A 25065-nucleotide genomic window follows, 5' to 3' on the forward strand; every position below is an offset into this window, starting at 1 on the left:
ACATCTGGCTCCTGTCAGCAAGCACTTCTTGGCATCAGCAATAGTGACTGCATTTGGTGGCTGCATATAGAATAGATCTCCAGGTGGGGCAGTCTATGGATGACCTTGTTTTCAGTCTCTGCTCCACTCTTTGTCCCTGTATTTCCTTCCATGAGTATTTTGTCCTCCCTTCTAAGAAGGACTAAAGCACCCACATTATGGTCTTCTTTTTGAGCTTCATATGATCTAGAAATTTTTTCTTAGGTATTCCAAGCTTTTGGACTGAAATCTATGTATCAGTGAGTGCATACCATGTGTGTTATTTTGTGAATGGGTTGCCTCATTCTGGATGATATTTTCTACTTCCGTCCATTTGCCTAAGAATGTCATGAAGTCATTGTTTTCAATAGCTGACTAGTACTCCATTGTGTAAATGTACCACATTTTCTGTATCTATTCCTCTATTGAAGGACATCTGGGTTCTTTCCATCTTCCGGCTATTATAAATGATTCTGCTATGAACATAGTGGAGCACGTGTCTTTTTTATATGTTGGGGCATCTTTTGGGTATATGCCCAAGAGCGGTATAGCTGGATCCTCAGGTAGTCAATGAGCAATTTTCTGAGGAACCTCCAGACTGATTTCCAGAATGGTTGTACCAGTCTGCAATCCCACCAACAATGGAGGAGTGTCCCTCTTTCTCCACATCCCCGCCAGCATTTGCCATCGCTGGAGGTTTTGATCTTAGCCATTCTGACTGGTGTGAGGTGGAATCTCAGGGTTCTTTTGATTTGCATTTCCCTTATGACTAAAGATGTTGAACATTTCTTTAGGTGTTTCTCAGCCATTCAGCATTCCTCAGTTGTGAATTCTTTGTTTAGCTCTGAACCCCATTTTTAATAGGGATATTTGTCTCCCTGCAGTCTAACTTCATGAGCTCTTTGTATATTTTGGATATAACCCTCTATCAGTTGTAGGATTGGTAAAGATCTTTTCCCAATCTGTTGGTTTGCCGTTTTGTCCCTAACGACGGTGTCCTTTTTGCCTTACAAGCTTTGCATTTTATGAGATCCCATTTTGTCGATTCTTGATCTTGAGCATAAGCCATTGGTGTTTTGTTCAGGAAATTTTTTCCAGTGCCCATGTGTTCAAGATTCTTCCCCACTTTTTTTTCTATTAGATTGAGTGTATCTGGTTTGATGTGGAGGTCCTTGATCCACTTGGACTTAAGCTTTGTACAGGGTGATAAGAATGCATCGATCTGCAGTCTTCTATATGCTGACCTCCAGTTAACCAGCACCATTTGCTGAAAATGCTATCTTTTTTCCTTTGGATGGTTTTGGCTTCTTTGTCAAAAATCAAGTGACCATAGGTGTGTGGGTTGATTTCTGGGTCTTCAATTCTATCCCACTGGTCTATCTGCCTGTCTCTGTACCAATACCATACAGTTTTTATCACTATGGGTCTGTAATACTGCTTGAGTTCAGGGATAGTGATTCCCCCGGAAGTCCTTTTATTGTTGAGGGTAGTTTTAGCTATCTTGGATTTTTTTGTTATTCCAGATGAATTTGAAAATTGTTCTGTCTAGCTCCTTGAAGAATTGGATTGGAATTTTGATGGGGATTGCATTGAATCAGTAGATCACTTTTGGTAAAATGGCCATTTTTACTATATTAATCCTGCCAATTCATGAGCATGGGAGATCTTTCCATCTTCTGAGATCTTCAATTTCTTTCTTCAGAGACTTGAAGTTCTTATTATACAGATCTTTCACTTGCTTGGTTAAAGTCACACCGAGGTATTTCATATTATTTGGGACTATTATGAAGGGTGTCGTTTCCCTAATTTCTTTCTCAGCTTGTTTCTCTTTTGTATAGAGGAAGGCTACTGATTTATTTGAGTTAATTTTGTACCTAGCCACTTTGCTGAAAGTGTTTATCAGGTTTAGTAGTTCTCTGGTAGAACTTTTGGGGTCACTTAAGTATACAATCATATCACCTGCAAATAGTGATATTTTGACTTCTCCCTTTCCAATCTGTATCCCTTTGATCTCCTTTTGCTGTCTAATTGCTCTGGCTAGGACTTTGAGAACTATATTGAATAAGTAGGGAGAGAGTGGGCAGCCATGTCTTGTCCCTGATTTTAGTGAGATTGCTTCAAGTTTCTCTCCATTTAGTTTAATGTTAGCTACTGGTTTGCTGTATAAGGCTTTTACTATGTTTAGGAATGGGCCTTGAATTCCTGTTCTTTCCAGGACTTTTATCATGAAGGGGTGTTGAATTTTGTCAAATGCTTTCTCTCAGCATCTAATGAAATGATCATGCAGTTTTTATCTTTCAATTTGTTTATATAGTGGGTTATGTTGATGGTTTTCTGTATATTAAACCATCCCTGCATCCCTAGGATGAAGCCTACTTGGTCATGATGGATGATTGTTTTGATGTGTTCTTAGATTCTGATTGCAAGAATTTTATTGAGTATTTTTGCGTCAATATTCAAAAGGGAAATTGGTCTGAAGTTCTTTTTCTTTGTTAGATCTTTGTGTGGTTTAGGTATAAGAGTAATTGTGGCTTCATAGAAGGAGTTTGGTAGAGCTCCATCTCTTTCAATTTTGTGGAATACTTTGGATAGTATCAGTATGAGGTCTTCTATGAAGGTCTGATAGAATTCTGCACTGAACCCGTCTGGACCTGGGCTCTTTGTTTGGGAGATTTTAATGACTGCTTCTATTTATTTAGGAATTATGACGTTGTATGAATGGTTTATCTGTTCCTGATTTAACTTAGGTACCTGGTATCTGTCTAGGAAATTGTCCATTTACTCCAGATTTTCAAGTTTTTTTTTTTTTTTTTTTGGTTTTTTTTTTTCGGAGCTGGGGACCGAACCCAGGGCCTTGCGCTTCCTAGGCAAGCGCTCTACCCCTGAGCTAAATCCCCAACCCCCAGATTTTCAAGTTTTGTTGAATATAGGCTTTTGTAGTAGGATCTGATGATTTTTTTGAATTTCCTCTGATTCTGTTGTTATGTCTCCCTTTTCATTTCTGATTTTGTTAATTTGGACACACTCTCTGTGTCCTCTGGTTAGTCTAGTTAAGGGTTTATCTATCTTGTTGATTTTTTCAAAGAACCAGCTTTTGGTTCTGTTGATTCTTTTTATAGTCCTTATTGTTTCTACTTGGCTGATTTCTGCTCTGAGTTTGATTATTTCCTGCCTTCTACTCCTCCTGGGTGTATTTGCTTCTTTTTGTTCTAGAACTTTTAGGTGTGCTGTCAAGCTGCTGATATATGCTCTCTCCTGTTTCTTTCTGCAGGCACTCAGAGCTATGAGTTTTCCTCTTAGCACAGCTTTCATTGTGTCCCATAAGTTTGGGTATGTTGTACCTTCATTTTCATTAAATTCTAAGAAGTCTTTAATTTCTTTCTTTATTTCTTCCTTGACCAGGTTATCATTGAGTAGAGCATTCTTCAACTTCCATGTATATGTGGGCGTTCTTTCCTTATTGTTATTGAAGACAAGCTTCAGCCTGTGGTGGTCTGATAGGACATGTGGGATTATTTCTCTTTTTCTGTATATGTTGAGGCCTGTTTTGTGACCAATTATATGGTCAATTTTGGAGAAAGTACCATGAGGTAGTGAGAAGGTATATCCTTTTGTTATAGAATAAAACGTTCTATACATATGTGTTAAGTCCATTTGATTCATAACTTCTGTTAGTTTGTCTATGTGTCTGTATAATTTCTGTTTCCATGATCTGTCCATTGATGAGAGTGGGGTGTTGACATGTCCTACTATTATTGTGTGAGGTGCAATGTGTGCTTTGAGCTTTAGTAAGGTTTCTTTTATGTATGTAGGTGCCCTGGTATTTGGACCATAGATATTTAAGATTGAGAGTTCATCTTGGTGGGTTTTTCCTTTGATGAATATGAAGTGTCCTTCCTTATCTTTTTTGATGACTTTTGGTTGAAAATCAATTTTATTTGATATTAGAATGGCTACTCCTGCTTGCTTCTTCAGACCATTTGGAAAGTTGTTTTTCAGCCCTTCACTCTGAGGTAGTGTCTGTTTTTGTCTCTGAGGTGTGTTTCCAGTAGGCAGCAAAATGCTGGGTCCTCATTGTGTATCCAGTTTGTTTATCTGTGTCTTTTTATTGGGGAATTGAGTTCATTGATGTTGAGAGATATTAAGGAATAGTGATTGTTGCTTCCTGTTAACTTAGTATTTGGAGGTGAGATTATGTTTGTGTGCTTCTCTTCTCCTTGTTTTTTTACAAAAAGATTAGTTTCTTGCTTTTTCCAGGGTGTAGCTTGCTTCCTGTGTTAGGCTTTACCATTTATTATCCTTTGTAGGGTTGGATTTGTAGAAAGATATTGTGTAAATTTGGTTTTGTCATGGAATATCTTGGTAAAAATATGGAACGCTTCATGAATTTGCATGTCATCCTTGTGCAGGGGCCATGCTAGTCTTCTCTGTATCGTTCCAACTTTAGTATGTGTGCTGCCGAAGCGAGCACAAGAAGTTCTGTTATTATTGAGAATAGTTTTCACTATCCTAGGTTTTTTGGTTATTCCAAATGAATTTGCGAATTGCTCTTTTTAACTCTGTGAAGAATTGAATTGGAATTTTGATGAGAATTACATTGAATCTGTACATTGCTTTCAGCAAGATGGACATTTTTCTAGAGTAATTCTACCAATCCATGATCATGGGAGATCTTTCCATCTTCTGAGATCTTCTTTGATTTCTTTCCTCAGAGACTTGAAGTCCTTGTAATATAGATCTTTCACTTGCTTGGTTAGAGTCACAACAAGGTATTTTATATTATCTGTGGCTATTATGAAGGGTGTCGTTTCCCTAATTTCTTTCTCATTCTGTTTATTCTTTGAGTAAAGGAAGGCTACTGATTTGTTTGAGTTAATTTTATACCCAGCCACTTTGCAGAAGTTGTGAATCAGTTTTAGGAGTTTCTGGTGGAATTTTTGGGGGGGTCACTTAATTATACTATCATATCATCTGTAAATAGTGATATTTTGACTTTCCTTTCCAATTTGTATCCCTTTGACCTCTTTTTGTTGTCTAACTCCTCTGGCTAGAACTTCAAGTACTATATTGAATAGGTAAGGAGAGAGTGGGCGGCCTTGTCTACTTTCTAATTTTAGTGGGATTACTTCAAATTTCTCTCGATTTAGTTTGATGTTAGCTACTGGTTTGCTGTATATGGCTTTTACTATGTTCAGGTATGGGCCTTGAATTCCTATTCTTTCCAGGACTTTTATCATGAAGGAGTGTTGAATTTTGACAAATGATTTCTCAGTATCTAATGAGATGATCATGTGGGGTATTTTTCACTTGAATTTGTTCATATAGGAGATTATGTTGATGGATTTACATATATCGAACCCCACTCGCATCCCTGGCATGAAGCCTACTTGATCATGGTGAATGATCATTTTAATATGTTCTTGGATTCAGTTTCCAAGAATTTTATTGCATATTTTTGCGTCGATATTCACAAGGGAAATTGGAGTGAAGTTCTCTTTCTATGTATGGTCTTTGTGTGGTTTAAGTACAAACATAATTGTGGCTTCCAAGAACAAATTAGTTAGTGTTCCTTCTGTTTCTATTTTGTGGAATAGTTTGAAAAGTCTTGGTATTAGGTCTTTTTTGATGGTCTGAGAGAATTCTGCACTAAACCTGTCTGATCCTGGGCTTTTTTTTTTCTCTTTAATTTGGTGACTTTTAATGACTGCTTTTATTTTTCAGGTGTTATGGGACTGTTTCAATGATTTATCTGATTCTGATTTAAGTTTGGTACCTGGTATCTGCCTAGAAAATTGTCCATATCCTCCAGATTTTCCAGTTTTGTTGAATATAGGCTTTCATAGTAGTAGGAACTGATAAATTTTAAATTTCCTCAGTTTCTGTTGTTATGTCTCACTTTTTATTTCTGATTTTGTTAATTTGGATACTGTCTCTGTGCCCTCTGCCCTCTGGTTAGTCTGGCTAAGGGTTTATCTATATTGTTGATTTTCTTCAAGAATCAGCTCCTGGTTTTTTTGATTGATTCTTTGTATAGTTCTTTTTGTTTCTACTTGGTTGATTTCATCTCTGAGTTTGATTATTTCCTTCCTTCTACTCCTGTTGGGTGTGTTTGCTTCTCTTTGTTCTATAGCTTCCAGATGTCAAGCTGCTGATATATGCTCTCTCCTGTTTCTTTCTGCAGACACTCAGAGCTATGAGTTTTCCTCTTAGCACTGCTTTTGTTGTGTCCCATAAGGTTGGGTATGTTGTGCCTTCATTTTCATTAAATTCTAAAATGTCTTTAATTTCTTTTTTTCTTCCTTGACCAAGTTATCATTGAGTAGAGCAATTTTCAGCTTCCATGTGTATGTGGGCTTTTTGTCATTTTTGTTGTTATTGAAGACCAATCTTAGTCTGTAGTGATCTGATAGGATGCACAGGATTATTTCAACCTTCTTGTGCATATTAAGACTTGTTTTGTGACTCATTATATGGTCAATTTTGCATAAGGTACCATAAGGTGCTGAGAAGGTATATTCTTTTGTTTTAGGATGAAATGTTCTATAGATATGTTTAAATCCATTTGGTTCATAACTCGTTAGTTTCTCTGTGTCCCTGTTTAGTTTTTTTCCATAATCAGAGAGTCCATTGCTAAGAGTGGGGTGTTAAAGTCTCCTACTATCATTGTGTGAGATCCACTGTATGCTTTGAGCTTTAGTAAAGTTTCTTTTACGAATGTGGCTGCCCTTGCATTTGGAGCATATTCAGCATTGAGAGTTCATCTTGGTAGAATTTTCCTTTGATGAATATGAAGTGTCCTTCCTCTTTTTTTGATAACTTTTGTTTGAAAGTTAATTTTACTGGATATTAGAATGGCTACTCCAGCTTGTTTCTTGGGACCATATGCTTTTTCCAGCCTTTTACTCTGAGGTAGTGTCTGTCTTTGTCACTGAGATGTGTTTCTTGTATGTAGCAAAATGTTGGGTCCTATTTATGTATCCAGTCTGTTAGTCTATGTATTTTATTAGGGAATCAAGTCCATTGATGTGAAAAGATATAAAAATATGGAATGCTTCACTAATTTTTGTGCCATCCTTGTACAGAGGCCATGTTAATGTTCTCTGTATTGTTCCAATTTTAGTATATGTGTTGCTGAAGAGAGCACTGTTGTCCTAGAGATAGAGCCAACAGATTAAGATAGAGGTCACCTACCCTTCCTTGGAATTCCCCTAATGTGCTTTTAATTGGACCTGCAAGTTCACTGGGGCACGTCCATCTTGGAAGATGGCAGACCCCAGCATGCTGGACTTCTGCAGAAGAAAAGGCTCTTTGCTTCTGCATACTATTTGAGTCCAGGGTATCATTCTTCAGTGAATCATGGACCCTTACAATTGATTTTGGGATGGAGCAACTCAGAGCCCTGAATCTGGGCCAGGAAAGTAGCTGAACTGGTTAGAGCCAGATCTGCTTTATCCACAGCACCAGGGCCAGTTCTTCAGCACTACTGCAGCTAAGCCACCCAATGGTAGCATCGGCCAGAGGCAAGGCCAGCTTACTGATCTTATGCCCTAAGGGCTGGCTTATGAGTACCTTCATCATCAGGGCCAGCTACACTGTGTTGCCCTGATGAAGTGCTGGGCATGCTCTCCCGAGTACTACCACCAGTGAGGGAGCAAGACCAGCTCTCTACCTCTCATGCCCTTGGTGTCAGCTCTCCCAGCTTCAGCAGGTGTCAAGGGGGAGGACATCACCCATACCACCTCACAACAGACAAGTGGTGGGGCTGGCTCACTGGCACTAGGGTCAGTTTTGTTGTGCTGTCTGGAGTTCTGGCAGACTACAGCTGGTGAAGGGCAGAGATGGCTCTCCAGCACTCCTGACCCTGTGGGTGCACATGACCCTTTGAGCAGCTTTCCTGTCTGTTGGGGTCAGCTATCACATACTCATGACCCAGCCGGGATCACCCACACCCCTGCTACCAGGAGCAACTCTACTATGCTGCCTGTGTGAGGCATGAGGTCCTCTCTTCTGAGTGCTGCTGCAGGTAAGAGTTGGAACCAGTTCTGCACATTTACGTACGTCCTTTTATAATTATTGCATTTTTGGTACAAATGTGTAAAAATTAAAGCCTGTTAAGGATGTTGAAAATGGCTCCTGTCAGTGATTTATTAAATATTTTTGTGTAACAAAAAGAATGTGATGAACTATTCTTGGGTGGTAGTGCTAACAGTAGTATAAGTGTAATTGCTGTCTGGATAATTAATATTTTCCTGTAGACTTAACATGTCTCTCAATGTAATAGTTTGCTACTGTTATTTTGGGTACATAACTTTCAAAGTAAAACATATTTTTCTATGTGGGCTATAAAGCCTACTCTCATTTGTATTTCAAATTCTCTCGAAAAGTAAGTAAATGACTTTACCTCAGTCTCTAGAGTTAACATTGTTATTTTTCTTCTGTACGCAGTTCAAGGGAACAAAAAAGATTATGAACATGTATGCATGTGTGCCTGCATGTATTTAGTGTATGTGTGCCACATGTGTGCACTTACGTAAGGAAGCTAAAATGGTGTCATCAGAGACATGAGCCACTCCTTGTGGGTGCTGGGAACTGAACCTGAGCCCTTGGCAAGAAAATCAAGTGCTTTTTCCTCCTTCTTTCTCCATATTTTGGGTAACTCTTCCTACCCCTACCTACCTCAGTTAACCTAATAAACTCAGGGGTTTGTCTTCTGGGTGACTAGATGTCGTGTTAATAGACACTTCTGTCTTACCAATTCTGCAGACCACTCCTGTAGTGATTTGAACATGAAATGTCCCATAAAGACTCATGTTTTTGAACACTTGGTTTGCTGATAGTGATTCAATTTCATAATGCTATGGAAGTTTTAAGAGGGTCTTTCTGGAAGAAGCTTATTACTACCGGCTGATTTTGAGGTATTATGGTGTAGCTCCACTTCCTGTCCTGGCCCTGAGCCTTCCTGTGTGGGGTTTAAATGAGATCTCGCTGGCTCCCAACTACCAGGCTGGTTCCACACGTCTGCTACCATGCCTTTCCCATCATGACAAAGAACGGTGGTGCTTCCCCTCCAGAACTGTAGGTTAATATAAACTCTTGCCCCACTGGAAGTGGCTTTCTGTCAGAGTTTTCTACATAGCAGCAGAAAAGTCATGCTGACCGACCATAACCTTCATTATCAAACAGTCTGAAAACAACTTTCAATTAGTGCTTTTATTGAGCAAAACTTATGTTGGTGATATTTTAAATCACTGTCCCTGGAGCTGAGTTTCTTCAGCAGCAAGTTCTCTGTGGTGGCCAAGTTCTTACTGGCGTCTACCCATCTGCTACACCCTTTCGTAGGTCCTAGTGCTGACAACATTGTTCATGGTGCACTCCTGAAGGTAGAGAGATTTGTTAGATGTGACTATTGACAGGTTAAACCTTCTCCCTCATCTTTCTGCAGAACAAGCCTTCAATTCAGGCCACAGAGAGTATCTTGGTGGGTAGTCACTCAAAAAATATGTAAAAATGTAAACTTAGGGATCACTCACCACTACCATTCTTCCATCCACAATTCTTCTTTTAATTGTTGTCTGTTTGCCAAGCCATCTTTGGATCTGGATCATTGCCCCACCATCAAAAGTTATAAGGCTCTATAGATGCAGAGACAGTGGTTAGAAGGAGTTATTCAATACTTTGTACCTATTACCACACTAAACACCTACCCTTTTAACTTCAAGTCTGAAATTCTGTTCTTCATGCTGCTCAATTCAATTCCTGTTATGTTTTAATGCAGTCAATCTAGAAGTCCCAGGAGATAACTAAATTCATGTTCTCATAGACAAGAATTCATAAGCTATTTAACCTTAATAATTGTTCTATTCTGTATGATTTTTCAGACAATAACAAAAGTTGGGGGAAGGTGAGGAAGGAATGTCATATGCTAGGTTTACATCTGTAACCCTGGTACTTGAAGGTCAGAAGCAGGCCTAAGATAAGAAGCAGGATCCTAAGTTGCAGGCCAGTCTAGGCTATATAGCAAGGCCTTGTCTCAAACAGCAGCAACAAAAGGACTAGTAAGAACATTTTAGCTCCATTAAGCTATCTGAATAATTAGCAAACAAATGACTTTATGCACAGATTTTAAACAAGCCCAACCAGGCTTAGTAATAAATGAACTGAATTAAATTGAATCAATACAATAAACTGAATGACCCACACCTAGCCAGCTATTTTCCTTAGTGATTGAACAGAGTGAGCTCCAACTAACCTTTACTTTCCGGTTGTCTGCAGTGGTCTCTTCAAACTCTTCCCCCAATTTGAAGGAGATCTCCGTGTTCCTGCATGCACTTCCTGTTTGGATGTCCATCCTTTCCCCATTGAAACTAATGCTAACACTTGGCTTTATTAAACATGCAACTTTCCGGGGTTCACATTCCACTCCTGGAGGACAAAGAAAAAATATACCTTACTCACATGTTTAGGAAGATATGTCAAGAACCATTTTGAGCACCAGCTCTTAAAGAATGCTTCCTCTTCCACTGGAGTCGACTATCATACACCCTTGTTTCTTCACAGGCAAGGACTCATTCTGCAGCCCAGGCTGGCCTTGAAGTCAGGGTCCTCCTGACTCTGCTTTGACTTGCAGATGTGAGCCACCATGTCCAACCTCAATGTCTTCTTTGATGTTTTCTGTAATCTCTAGATCAAGTCAAGGTACAACTAGTAATTTTGATATCTTGAAAAGCTAAATTCACTTTCTCAAACTTTTGTGCTTAGTGTGAAGTGTGGATTTGCAGGATGGCTTTCAAGGGAGCAAATGCTTGCATTTAGCCTTGTGGAAACTCGCAAAGACAATATGTGAAGCCCTCGGCTCAAAGCCTGGCCCTGGTGCTTTGGTTGGGCACATTCTACTGTCAATATGACTATTGACAGTAGGTAGACAGATGCTGACTCTTCTCTCTAAATACATATTTTTGTCTACTGCCCATTCCAGCTGTGGATGCAACAGACCTCCCTATAGGAAAACAGATCTGTGGATCTCAAGGAAGAGTAAGGTGGTCAAAATCTGGGCTCCAATCCTGACACTTGACAGTTTTGCTCCCTTTGAGCTTTCTCCATAGTAAAGTGTGGATGACTTGGCCTTCCTTACCCTTGCTTTGGAAGAGTACATGAAAGGTTTAGAAAGGCCCCAAAGCAGAGTAATTTCAGTGACTCTTCCTCCTTGCTCCAGACTTAGCCCAACTCCTAGTCAACACACAGTGCCATTCTGGTCATAAGCCCACGGTCCTCCCATTCCTTTCCCATCTCCTATATCTATCTATATTTATATCTCTCTATCTCTCTATCTCTCTATCTCTCTATCTATCTATCTATGTCTATCTATCTCTACACATAGAGATAGAAATAGAAATATATAATATATATTTTTCCTATAGGTCTCTCAGTGTAGCTAGGCTGCACTTGAACCCTCTATCTTCCTGCCAGAGCCTTGTAACAGCTGAGATTGTATGTGTGCACGGCTACATCCACTCCCAAGTTTCTTACATCCCTCAAATTTTTATTCAAAACAAATTTGTCTATATGAAAATTTCTTTATTACTTCCTGATATGTAAATGTTGTCTTTGGGAGAAGAGTAAATATTACATTTATGATATTGCTAACTTCTTCTTAGGGTGTAAAACATTGCTGTTTCACTGCTTACAATAAGTACATATATCAATAACTGTCAGCAATCGCTGAATATTGTAAGCAAAATGTAAAAAAGGGAAAAAAATCTGCATTTCATGTGGTTTAGACTTATAAAAGAGGATGTTAATAATTGTGAAAATGAACTGTTGTTCATAGAGAGGTGTTCATATAGAGAGGTGTAGCTGTTACAGGCACAGCTTGTTATAACTCATGGTTGATTGCAGAGCTTGACGTAGATATCAAGGACCCATCCTCCTGGGAGACAGCCAATGGTGAGATGGTCAGTCAGTGAAGAGAAACCATTCTATTTCTCCTCTCAAAAAAGAAAATCTTCAAAACTATGTACATGAGTGAACATTCTAGAAAATTCTAGCCTCTAAATTGGTGGTGCTTACAAACATCAAATATCAGATGTCCTGCAAATTAGATATTCACATTATGTTTCATAACAAGTTATAGTTATGATGTAGCCACGATTATGTTTGGTGGCCATGACAACATGAGGAACTGTATTAAAAGGTCCCAGAGTTAGGAAGGTTGAGGACCACTGTGGAGAATGTTATTTGTTGCCACTGTGCTTCTAAATTTATGATTAAAATAAATCCCTAAACAAATTCAATCCATATACTAATTACAACGATTCATTTACACAAATTTTGGGGTCGAACAAAAGCTGCTCAATGAAATGATCCTGCTGTGGAGAAATTTGTGCAGGAGGTCAGCATGATGATCTTCCACCAGGAGCCTGGGCTATAAACAGAGAGTGAGCTGTAAGCCGAGTTCAAAGATTTTTTAATGTTAATTATTAGTTATTATAGTTAAAAGAAATAATAATAAGCAGACTTATAAACTTTGTCGAGTATAACTCAAGGTCACAAAAAGAGAATCATTTAAAAATTCATCGTCCGGTACAAAGCTAGCCACAACACAAAAGCGTCTTGCCACCAATTCCCTACTCCCGTAACGGCATCGCTCACCCAGTTCCCTCACGTAATTCTCGAAGTTTTCACTGGAGACCAGTTTCCAGGTCCCCAAGAAGGGCTCAATCATCGTGCACAGCTTTGCGGTTAGATGAGACACTCACAACCGAAAACCTCGAAGTGTGGGCATCACTGTGCCGCCAGGCCCTTCCTTCGAAGAAGATCTTTGTCACGTGGCATTCCTGAAGCGGCCAATGAGCTGCCAGGAATCTGAGATTCCAGGCACCGGCGGTTGACTCACTCTATATACCACCAACAGAAAACTAACCCGCAAAGCTTAACTCAGGGAGCCTCTCTAAGCCTCCGGCAACGGGATTTATACCCTAGAGACCCCTGCTAAGTCAACTGTCAATGGAGACGAGACTTTGAACACTAAATGTCGACTATCCCTAAGGGGATATCTGACAAATGTCTAACCAACACCAAATCAGATGTTTCCCCACCTCAAACAAGGACACCCTTGCTTGGTCTGACTCAGCTATTTTACTTTTTGTTTGTGCAAGTCATGGTGTAAAACCTTCCCCTTCATTAGAAGAGTGTTGTCCCTTCCCTTGCTTGCAGGGTTGATGTGTTCATATCGTTAATGCAATTTAAAATGCCTACAGTTGCTTGGAGTGAGGTTTAGGTTATTAACATAATTTTTGTCAATCAAGGATAGGTGGGGACTGGGAAGAAAGGTGGCAATTATTACTGGGTAGAGCTGCGTGGTGTGAGCCTTACAAGGGAAGGATACAGTGAAGTCAGTGCCTAGAAAACTCATCTTTTATGTTAACAAAGTAAACTTCCCTCCCTGCTCCCTCCCTTTCTCTCCCTCTCCCTCTCCCTCTCCTCTCTCTCCTCTCCCCTCTCTCCTCTCGCCTCTCCCCTCTCTCCTCTCCCCTCTCTCCTCTCTCCTCTCCCCTCTCTCTCCCCTCTCTCTCTCCCCTCTCTCCTCTCTCTCTCTCCCCCTCTCTCTCTCTCCTCTCTCCCTCTCTCTCTCTCTCTCCTCTCTGTCTTTCTCTCCTCTCTCTCTTTCTCTCCTCTCTCCCTCTCTCTCTCTCTCTCTCTTCTCTCTCTCTCTCTCTCTCTCTCTCTCTCTCTCTCTCTCTCTCTCTCTCTCTCTCCTCTCCCTCTCTCCTCTCTCTCTCTCCTCTCTCCTCTCTCTCCTCTCTCTCTCTCTCCTCTCTCCCTCTCTCCTCCCCACGTAGCCTGGCTGCCCTCATATTAGCAATCCTCCTGCCTCAGCCTCCCAAATGCTAGGATTACCAGATGTGCTACACCACGGCTAGTTTTCAAAATCATTTTTGTATTAAAAGATGCAATTTAAGATGTTGCAGGTAAATTTTTGTAAAGTTTTAGGTGAAGGAAGGAATGATACCTGATATCTATAGTCCAAAAACGTAAAGGGGGACACCAGAAAGTTAAAGCTCGCTGTAATTTCTCCTTGCTTCATGTTCTGCACTCCAAGCAAGTGAGGTAGATTCACAGGTCCCAAGTTTTCTACCACACATTAATTGAATAGATTGATGTGGCTGCTCATAATTCCAGCTACTAGAAAGCCAAAAGTTTAGATGGTCAGGGACAAGAAAATGACTATTTTTTTTTCATCTGTTCTATGTCAATTCACCCTTCAACTCTGAGGACTATCTCTTCATCCTTGTGTGTGACAGCATCTCTTTCCACACAAAGCAAACAAGATATTGCGGTTTTGAGTGCCAGAGAGACGTGACAGTTTATTCGGGACAAAGAATTGCTTTTGGAGAAAAGGTATTTAGAGAAGTGGAATGTGTTGTATTTTTGTGAATTGGAAAGATATTCGGCTATCCAGGAGGGCAGAAGGAGGCAAGCAAAACCTCAGGGAAGATCATGCTAACAAATGCCTCAAAGGTCAATGACACAATCAGATTCAAATACAGAGTGAGTCGCACAGGCCTGCCCTATGGCATGGGTCTGCCTTAGTGCTTGCATCTGTGTTCTCCAATTGGAAGGCAAAGAACGTATCTGTGCATATTGGCCAGTAGGGTAGCGGGTCAAAAGTTACCCCCTGGGCAGCTGTCTTTGTTACTCTCCTAATATTTATTCAGAAATGAATACTGCAGCTCCTTGTAGAACTCAGTTGGTGTGTGTGGCAAAGGGACAAGTCAAATTTCCAGCTTCTGTAAAATTCCCCACTACTGGGAGGGAGTCAGAGGGAGAAATGGCATGGAGTCTTCCTCCACTCACTAAGGTTTCTCCTGTGATATTGCACAATGTCATCCATTGTGATGTAAATTCAAATTTGGAGCCAGAATCACATTTGTAACCTCATGTAACCTCTGTCACATGAGGTCACAGTGCCATTGTTACTTAACAGTCTTGTGCCTAAGATTTGAAACTTGATGATTAAGCCTTTGGCTGCTGACACACCTTTGTAAATGGCTTCATTAAATGGTTAATGTGGCTCTGGCCAATTACGTGTACTACAAACAGCTAATTTCATGCACACCTTCACAGACCCAACTCTAGCATGTGGTAATCTGGTTCAGAACTCTACACCACCCATGACAGCACATTTAGACCTTAGAAAGAAGGGTATTAGAGAGCATGGTGTGTAGAATTGCATTTCTATCAGATATCTGAGAGCAATTGTAAAAATGAATCAAGAAAAGACAATTCTTCAGACTCATTTCTGTTCCCAAGACAGCATCTGGCTTAAATGACGCTGTAGATAATAGGCAATGCATTTATACGTGAGTAACAAAAGAAATGGGGACCAAAGGCAGTTATGGGACATGGTGAGTCTCTGGTACTGGAGTAAGCCTTCCTGTTCTCAATGGATGCAGTGTTGATACCACAGGACCACCACACCTGACAAAGCACAGCTTCAGCAACCAGTGGTTTATTTTGGCCCTCAGTCTCAGAAGTTTTAGTCCACGACGGAGAGGAAGGCATAGTATAGCTCACAATGGTGGGAATATGTAGGCAGTGGCTTGCTACATCTCAGTAGACCAGGAAGAAAATAAAAGCAGGAACTTGAAGCCAGGTTAATGGCCTTCACAGACCCATCTCTAGTTGCCTGCATCTGCCAGCCAGGATGCACTTTCTGAAGTTACGCAGCCTCTTGACCAGCTGTGTAATGCTTGAGCACATTCCAATCTATGAGCCTGTAGAGGACATCAAAGAGTCAAAGCAGAATGTTTGGACTTGGCTTCCAAAAACTCATGGCCATTTCATAATGCAAAAGGCATTTAATCCAACTTCAGGGATCCCAACACTTTTGCATGGTTCAGGATTCTGAAATCTAAACTGTCTTCTAAGACGGAAGATGATTCTTTAGCTGTAAAACACTCCCTACTTCCAGTATCCAACAACATAGTGTAGGCATTGCCATTCCAAAGGGGAGACATAGGAAACAGACGAAAACAGACTGAACCAAAGCGAGGCCCGATAGTTCTATGTCCAGTATCTAGGCCTCTGTCATATGAAGCCCCACAGACTTAGGCAGCCCCACACTCATAGCCCTGCTCCTGTAGCACATGGCCTGTGTTAGAAGCTGTCTTCTCTGGTGACTAAAAGTTTCATCAGCAGGTACTCCACATTCCTAGTATCTCTAAAACAATATCCTCCATTGTAACTGCAAGGTCTACTGCTTGCATGGTTTTGACTATTTCAGGGACTCTCTCCCTCCCTCTCGTCTCCCTCCCCTCCTCCCTCCTCTCTCTCTCTCTCTCTCTCTCTCTCTTTCTCTCTCCTCTCTCCCCTCCCTCCTCCCTTCCCTCTCCTCTCTCTCTCTCTCTCTCTCTCTCTCTCTCTCTCTGAGAGAGCATCACATATTAGCTTATTTTGCTTACCCTATCTTTAAAATCCATCCATCTTTTGCCTATCAAAAATGTCCTTTTTAAAAAAAATAGAGAGAAGGAAGGAATAGAAGTATAAAGGAGGGAATATAGGAGGGGTCAGCTAGCACTAAAGGTCATTTGTAAAGGCATATAGAAACCTACTACTGTAGAAGCTTCCTACAATACACACAGAGAGAAAATTAATCTGAATGGAGTCACCAAATAAGAGGAAAGCTGATTCACCAACTAGACACCTTATGCTACCAAGTAAAACTTCAGGTTCCAGGAGTGAGCTATATCGTGTTAGGCCAAGGGGACCTCATAGAACAGTCCAAACATGGCGGGCTGTTGTCAAGGCTATTAGTTGCACCCCACAACCAGCTAGTAAGATTTCATTGCAGAAGTCAATGAAGAAGTTGAGCGCGAAGGTTGAGCTCTCTTGGCTGGCATGCATGGCACTGGAAGGTATTCTATATGATACTAGAGGCAAAGGACGATTCCCCAGCATTTTAAAACAGTTATATTGGAGACATTCCTCCAAGGTAATTGTTGTCTGTATGGGGAGGCTCCCCCTTGGCTGTCTCCCCAGAGTCTACTTGAACTCTGTCTCTTTAGGTTTTGTCACCACTGATGCCGTCCAGACCTGTGTTCGGCCAGGATAATGGCTGAACTTCATAATTCTACAGTCGTGTTCTGCTTTGTCTTAGTGCTCTGAGCTCTGAGCCTCCATTTTCTCATCTCATCTCACAGAGACAGCTCCTGCCATCAGCTCACTCTGGTGATCACTAATGCACACCCTGCAGAGTGCCCGACGCCAGCTTGTTCTTAACGTCCACTGGTTTGCCACACCTTGCGAAGCATCCCTACGCAGCTCTAGTGAGTCCAAATACTGGGCCTCACTGTTTTCGTGATTAAAAAAATATTCTTGTAACCAGGAACCTTCCGTGTTAGTCCCTTATGTGTTACCTCTAAACCATGGTGTGACATATACAATAGTTGTGCAGAAAATGAACAGCTGTAGAAGTATGTTCCAAAGAGGATATCCCAAAGATGATAATGCATTTAATACATCTGATATTTTTACTAACATGTATCAATTACACATATTGGTTGAGGTCAGTGTGAGTTATTGTGACACTGGAACATATTCATACAGTGAGCTCTGGTCCAATCCATATTTTCTCCTCACCCTAAGCAATCTCTACCCCACACCCAGGTTGGCTTTCCTTTAACTTCTGCAGATAAGACAGGACAGGTGACATTTATTTTTCTGTGTCTGGCTTATGTCACTCAACACGCTCTCTGTACTATAGATGTCTCTGTACTCTACACTCTAAAGGATTTCTGTTTGACTACAAAATATAAATCTCATGATTTAGGGATTTTACTCTATCCCTGCAAAGCCTCATTGTAGAGGTGTTCATGCCTCCCACAAAAGAGACATGCAATACACACAAGTACATACATATGTCTACACACGTACACTGCCTGGGAAACCTGACTGGTGTGTGTGTGTGTGTGTGTGTGTGTGTGTGTGTGTGTGTGTGTGTGTGAATGTGTTTCAAACCTGTTTTATAGTTGCATGAACATGAGTTTTAAACTTCACTCTTACTGTATGTGTGTATGCATACATTTCAAACCTTACGATCATCATGCCTGTGTGTGTGCACAAGTGTTTGTGATATAGGGATCCCAGGGAGGTTTAAATTTGAGTAAAAGGTACTGCTGATAATAATCATAAATGTTTAGAAACTACAACATTGCATCTTTATTCATGAACAAACCTGTCACATGTCCCTAGTGTGAACCTTATGACTGGCATGACATCTACACACACTGTTTCTAGGTACAGCATACTGCTGTGGTTTGGATGAGGTATGTTTCCTGAAGGTACAAGTCCTGGAAGTCTGACCCCAGCATAGTATGTGAAGATGCTGGGGCATTAATGGATGGGAATTGCTGATAGGTCGTTCGCTCAGTGTGAATGAGCCGGATGGGCTTCAGGAGACAATCTTCTTGTTACAGATGACAAGAATGCTCCTCCCTGCTCCTTGTCAGGAGCATTCTTTCTCATTTCCTCATGACACCACCTATCAGGAGCTCAGTCAAGTCTCTGGGGCTGTACTCTCTTGAGCACTCAGCCTCCAAAACTTGTAGCCAAGTAAATGTATTTCTTTATAAGTAAACAGCCTCAGGATTTTGTTAGAGTAATGAAGGACTGACTAAAACACCTGCTTTAGACTAAAAATTTTAGACTCGCTGAGCATGGTGGTACAAACCTATAACACCAATAGCACAAGAGGCTGAGCAGAAGAATTTCAGTTCAAGACCAGCCTGGACTACTTAGTAGAAATACACACACACACACACACACACACACACACACACACACACACACACACACACGTGCACACACACGTGCACAACACGTGCACACACTCATGCACACACACATATGCACACACACATGTGCACACATACATGCACACACACACACACACACACACACACACTGTGGAGTCTGGAGCTCTTTTCTACAGCATTGTAGGTACTGCTGAATCACAGTACTCTAGGACAGGGTGGATACAAACCTGCACGCTTGAATACATGGATAATTCGCTGTGTTTAGAATTGTCCAAGGTCTTGTATGATACAGAAGGGCTTGGTGTTCAGTTTTGATAAGTTCATGGACATTGGCTTTTCTGGCATGCATTATTATGAAAGATTAAATTATTTGAATCAGAACGATAGAAAAATAATGTAATTTTTCTATTGTCTTCACTCAGTTACCAGTACAAAATTGTTGCACAATAAAAGTATCATTACACAACTTTCTAAGTCTAAAAAGGTTTTATTTAACCAGCATAATCATATCCAATAAAATCCCAGCTTCAGAAAAAAAGTAGTTGCTTGCTAATTAGTGGAAAATCGTATCTTAAAAAAAAAAAACCAACAAATCCCACCAACTATTGTAGAGTTTGATGCAAATTTCAGTCCAGGGCCTCTTCCCTTGGCTCATGCCCTTTCGTAAACTCTTGTAGAAGTCACGCCTTTCATGACACATTCCTAAACACAGGCACAAAATTGACATGGTAAATCACAGAGATAATAGCAGGGGCTTAATTTTTTTTATCTCTTGGTCTTGGAAAGGAAATGGTATTCAACAACAACTACAAACCCATGTGTTCTAGAATCTTCTATCATATTGCACATCCATCCCCAAGTATAACAGGTTAGGGTGATACAAAGACCAAGAAGATAAAGGTCCTCCCCTCAGGGAACTGGAAATTCTGCACAGGAAGTGAGTGCCATGAGCAGAAATGCAGACTACAGTCCCTTGAGGATGTTGAGGATGTTGCACTAGGCTTCCTATGATGCCACAGAGGAGGCAGGGATTGCTTTCTAGGGGGAAAGTGTGCATGGGTGGAGCCTGACTTCATGACAGGGTGGAGCCTGACTGCATGAGAGGGTGGAGCCTGACTGCATGGGAAGGTGGAGCCTGACTGCATGGGAGGGTGGAGCCTGACTGCATGGGAGGGTGGAGCCTGACTGCATGGGAGGGTGGAGCCTGACTGCATGGGAGGGTGGAGCCTGACTGCATGGGAGGGTGGAGCCTGACTGCATGGGAAGGTGGAGCCTGACTTCATGGGAGGGTGGAGCCTGACTGCATGAGAGGGTGGAGCTTGACTGCATGAGAGGGTGGAGGTGCAGCTTAGAGGGACAGAGTACATTAGGCAAGTTTGAGAACCAGCATTCAACCGTCAGCTCCAACTAAACAAATGCTACAAATGAACCTTTTGTTCTACACAGCAGGTGTGTTTTCTAGTGTGCAATAATGGTCCTGAGGCCCAGACAGTACAGCTAAGTGTGCAGCATAACTCACCACCACCAGCTTGTCACCATCTCGTCTCCTCTTTATGGTGGTCGACTTTCCATCCCACTTCTGCACATGTACCAGGACCCCGCCATCCAGGGTTATGATGCTCTGGGGGCACAGGGAAAAGAGATTGCAATTCGTGAAGGCCAAAAATCCGACTGAAATACGGAATCTGGGTTCAAAGGACTATTCTGAGGCCCTTAATAATACAGGACAAGAACATAGTACAACGAGAAAATACAAAGAGAAACACATCTTGAAGAAAGTAATGTAGAACTCATATATGTATATCTATTTATATATTCTGAATAGAAATAAAAAATAAAATTATGTCCCGTAGAAAAGGATATACTGTGAAAGAAATTAGATGGCGAAACATATGTTGGCACGGTGATATTACAGTGAGTTTTATTCTTTTAGCCTGTCTTTTGTAAACTTCCTTTAATCTTTTACTGCTCTAATTTACTTCGCACACACTATTGTATGACTCATGAAACACGTTAATCACTGTTAATGTTGGGACAACTTAGTAACAAAGGGAAATGCACCCTCTGTGCACTGACCGGATGGGCTAGGTATGGGAACCCCGAGGCCTGCCGTCCATCAATGGAAGCTTTTCTTCCCCTTGTCCTGAAATCGCTTCTTGCAGGCTGTGGCATTAAAAGCTTGGCCCCCCTCACACTGCACCTTGTTCTCACCTTCACTTTCCTGTCATCTGGAGTGATTTCATCGAATTCCACGCCCAGTTTGAAGGAAATCTCGGTGTTTTTAAAAGTACTTTCTGACCGGATGCTGATCAAGTCCCCTTCTACGCTGATGATCATGTTGGGCTTGGCCATACCGGCCACTTTCCTGGTGGCAAAGCCAACTCCTATAGAGAGAAAGGGAACGCATGTAAAGCTTACATTTTAGTGTGTGTGATGGAGGAGACACCAGGGTGCTGGGGCTCCTTTGAGACAGGCTTCGAAGCAAAGCACATTGCGCTAATCACTGAAGATATTCTCTCAGGTCCCATTATCCATCCAGATTTACTGTTAGCGTGTCCCTTGTCTGCCAAATACAACCCTCAGGAGAGTCGTCCTTAAGTTCAGCAAGAATGTACAAAGAGATTAAATTTCCATACCTCAATGTCTACGTGAGATATATATATATATATATATATATATTATAGTATGATATATTTGTTTGTATGCTAACTCTATTTTCTAACTATGATTGAGGTGGTTTGACCATTTTATTCTTTCTTAATTATTAAAAGTTATATTAAAAAAAAAAAAACTAAGTCAAGGACCAGGCCTGACAAAGAGTTATTGTGTTAAAAGGTCATCTATTTTGAGGGAACAAAAATCACATTTCACAACAGTTGTTGCCAAGTTTAATTTTCTTCCCATATTACTCCCTCATGAAATGAAGATATTTGATTAATTTCTCAAAAGTGAACAATGGTATTTTACACATGTCTTTTTAGAACGGCGACAGCATTCTCAACAATGAGGAAAATTAAAGGGGACTCACTAAGTATCTTTTGAACTCAGAATGTAAGGTAGTTTGGAAACTAACACTGCATCTCGGCCCCTCAAGTTGTGGGCTTGGTTTGTTTAGATGATGGACACGCTCCCCTGTGGAGGGTCAACAACCTATAGCCTTAGCTGCTCTCTGCATATGTTACTCAGAATCCTCCTGTCAGGGTGCTCCGACTCCTTCAACACAAATGCTTAAATACAGGCTACGTCTTTGATCCAGGTGACCAAAGGCTAGAACTAAGGATGAACTGAGAGAGCCGTAGCACAGGATAGATGATGATGCAGAGGGTGTGACTTGGTTCTCTGTCTAAACATTAGCCACCGTGAGGAAGTGGTGTGTCTCTGCCTTGAGTTGTCACCGCAGAAAGGCACATCGTTCGGTACACTCAATCAGCACAGGAAAGGGACGAGGCAGTGGGAAATGATTCCAGAGAGACCATGACAAATGACAGCGTCACTTCTGTCTTCCTTTTTTATTTGACTGCAGAAGCCAATGCCTGCCAGCTCGGCCCTGATTACAGTTGTCAGTTGCATTCAGGAGATATCTTGTCGCCTTTAAATATGGGTCTCTCACGACTTAAATAGGGCTCTTATAATTTAGAGATGAATGTTACCAGTGCAAAAATGTGTCAAACAGTCAGGAACCAAAAGTGGCTCAAACCCTGTGGCTCAGTGCACAGTAACTACCACACTGGGCAGTAAACAGTCAATGGACTAAGAGGTCAGTCATGCTGAAATTCCTGATATTCTTCTTATCTGCAAACAAGACAACAGTATTGACAGACAACCAAAAGTTCCCACTGTATAACTGAGGGAAGGTTAAGCCTTTGGAGATCCAGGGGATTCTATCCTAATGGAGACCACTCTGTCATATGGGAGGGTCCCGGAGAGAAGGGGTTCAATACAGAAGCTCCCTGATAAAGTGCACTGGTTGATGGCCCCTGTGTACTGCCAATGTCTGGTGACCACTCCCACAGCAGCCTGTGGGCAGTGTTGACAGAAACCTAAGCCATTGCGAGCCTCTGTTATGGGAAGGGCACGTTCTATATGTGCCTCACGCATCCTGCTTTTTTTTTTTAAATTACTCACAAATCTATAGCATCACATATCATTCTAAACCAACGAATGTTTGATCCCTTGAAGAAAAACAAACATTTGTCTACTGTAAAACAATCACACATTCTCACGCCTTGACATTGAGACAGAAATGAATTTGCTAAAATATATCTTTCAGCATGAAGTTTTTTTCTAAGATGGGCAATATCATGGCTTCAGTTTTAAGTAAAAGTTACCCCCATCCTTTTTTTAAAAAAACATAAAGGGATATTTTTCTTTTAAGTTGTTGCAAATTGTTCGTGTAAAAGGAGATGTTAAAAACGGCCAAAGAGCCAAAAAAAAAAAAAAAAAAAAAAAAAAAAAAAAAAAAAACACGCTTGGCAAATGAAGGCAACATCTTGTCATTCTACAGACAGAACAAGATTTTCCTTTAGGCTCTTCCCTGCTGGTCTACCTGGAGGGAGCACCGGGTTGAAGCTTTGATTGAGAAAACTGGGACAGACATTTTCCTGTGGCTTCTATAGCCTCAGTGCTGAAAGCAGCGTTTCCTCTCAGCCACAGCTCCCTCGCAGGCTGAATGAAAGGCAGCTACAAGCCCTCTCCCCAGCCAGGGAGACCCTGGTGCCCACAGCACTCACCCACTTCCTTCATGTAATCATCGAAGTTCTCACTGGAGACGAGTTTCCAGGTTCCCACAAAGGCGTCGCACATTTTGTAAACCTTCGAGGAGTTCTCTTCCAGGTGAGAAAGGCTGCAGGATGGGGAAGGTGCTATGTGCCTCCTGAGTCCAGAGAACTCGCTTTTAAAGATGTCCCAACCATGTGACTGGAGGAGTGACCAATGGGGGATGACCCCAGATCATTTCCTTCATGACCAGACCCTGTATTTTTTCCTCTGAGTCATGTTTTTAATATAAATTTCTCAACTTTGGTTCTCCCTGGCAATGATCACTGGACTTAGAGTACAAATTATTTTTAACTATGAACAGAGTATTTTAAACGTTCCTGTTTTGACTGTTAAAAGCTAATGCATTGAACTTCCCCCTATTATTCCGTATGGATTTACCTCATTGTGGAGGAGACAATTACCTTGGGACACCCTTTGACCCTCTTATCTTGAGTTTTTATTTTATGAATACTGCAATAGGGTGTTTGGTGGTTTGAATTTGGGAACATAAAGACTCTCTTAGAGATTCTTAGTCTCAATGTCTCTTTTGTTAGAATAGTGTTATCTCACGAATTATAACAAAATAAATAATGACATTTTAAAGTGGCCTAAATTTATTTATTTTAGACAGTGTCTCTCTACACAGCCCTGGTAGTCCTAGAACTCACTACCTAGACCAGGCTGGTCTCTAACTCACAGAGATCTGCCTGCCCCTGCCTGTGAGTACTGGCTATAGTGGCCTAGACTTACAATTTCAAATATTCAATTTATTAAAATGCATTCAGCCCAATGCTCAGGAATGTAGTGCACAGATTCAATTAAAAGTTAAAAGTTAAAAGTTAAAGTTAAAAGTTAAAGTTAAGCCTTACTCTTCCCATTCCTAAATAACCATGCAGTATTGATTTTTACAAGCCCCTTAAAAATGGGTCGCAATCCAAAATATGTCCCTCATTCCATTTCTGAAATGTATTGTAAGTTCTAAATTTACGCAGCTCAAAGGTTGTAGGTTTATGTCACTGATCAGAAAAAACCTGGTCACGAGTTATCAAAACCTCTTTTCTTCTTCGACACAGTGACTTATCTGAGATAGCTTTTATAAAGTAATCCTGGTTCTCAGTCTCCCTGCCTCATACCAGAACAATAAAAGATATTCACATGTACACCGGCACCTGGGAGCAGGGCCACAGTTCAGGATATTGGAGAGAGACGGAACCTACCTGCCACCAAGTCCATGTCAGCCCCCAAAGTCTGGGGAAACGGATGCTGCAGACATGGTATTTTCTGCAGGAAAATAGGCTATAAAATTTGATAGATTTAGCTTACAGAGACAACTTTTAATCGCATCTGCTAATGCCATGTGAACAGCTTTCCCCCTCTATGGACTATTACTTGAGCACAGTGCTGCTATCTCAGATTCATCCGAGTCCTACTGAGTAAGGATTGAAACTCAAATAAAGTAAGTGATCTTAATACAGGG

At 41.1% G+C, this 25065-nt stretch overlaps 1 protein-coding gene and 2 non-coding genes across 5 annotated transcripts; all 3 read right to left on the reverse strand.

Moving 5' to 3' along the window:
* Positions 1 to 4382: 4382 nt before the first annotated feature.
* On the reverse strand, positions 4383 to 4489 carry LOC116897401. Its single transcript, XR_004387444.1, has one exon. It is a non-coding gene; the product is annotated as a U6 spliceosomal RNA (small nuclear RNA).
* A 2566-nt stretch (positions 4490 to 7055) lies between these two features.
* On the reverse strand, positions 7056 to 7162 carry LOC116897413. Its single transcript, XR_004387455.1, has one exon. It is a non-coding gene; the product is annotated as a U6 spliceosomal RNA (small nuclear RNA).
* Positions 7163 to 9209: 2047 nt separating this feature from the next.
* LOC116895585 (fatty acid-binding protein 9) lies at positions 9210 to 23693 on the reverse strand. Of its 3 annotated transcripts, none has more exons than XM_032896810.1 (4): positions 12667 to 12767; positions 10268 to 10440; positions 9549 to 9650; positions 9210 to 9392 (listed from the first exon to the last, which is right to left on the reverse strand). In XM_032896810.1, the coding sequence occupies exons 1-4, from the start codon at positions 12737 to 12739 to the stop codon at positions 9342 to 9344; spliced, it is 399 nt and encodes a 132-aa protein (XP_032752701.1). In that variant the 5' UTR covers positions 12740 to 12767; the 3' UTR covers positions 9210 to 9341. The 3 variants fall into 3 exon arrangements, with proteins under 3 accessions (XP_032752701.1, XP_032752702.1, XP_032752703.1); XM_032896811.1 differs by lacking the exons at positions 10268 to 10440; positions 12667 to 12767 and adding exons at positions 21042 to 21214; positions 23561 to 23693 and having other exon boundaries at positions 9342 to 9392; XM_032896812.1 differs by lacking the exons at positions 9210 to 9392; positions 9549 to 9650; positions 10268 to 10440; positions 12667 to 12767 and adding exons at positions 19298 to 19532; positions 20350 to 20451; positions 21042 to 21214; positions 23561 to 23693.
* Between the last annotated feature and the right edge of the window lie 1372 nt (positions 23694 to 25065).

This window comes from Rattus rattus, chromosome 3 (assembly GCF_011064425.1).
Source record: "Rattus rattus isolate New Zealand chromosome 3, Rrattus_CSIRO_v1, whole genome shotgun sequence".
In the NCBI taxonomy this organism is placed as follows: Eukaryota; Metazoa; Chordata; class Mammalia; order Rodentia; family Muridae; genus Rattus; species Rattus rattus.

What these genes read in the sequence shown, in the direction of transcription:
- LOC116895585 (XM_032896810.1), bottom strand. Translation starts at nt 12,739, where the DNA reads ATGATTGAGCCCTTCTTGGGGACCTGGAAACTGGTCTCCAGTGAAAAC. An exon ending in GAATTACGTGAGGGAACTGG is followed by an intron (nt 10,441 to 12,666) that starts GTGAGCGATGCC and finishes TTTGTCCTCCAG; the next exon opens with GAGTGGAATGTGAACCCCGG. An exon ending in TGGATGGAAGAATGGTAGTG is followed by an intron (nt 9,393 to 9,548) that starts GTGAGTGATCCC and finishes CTCTACCTTCAG; the next exon opens with GAGTGCACCATGAACAATGT.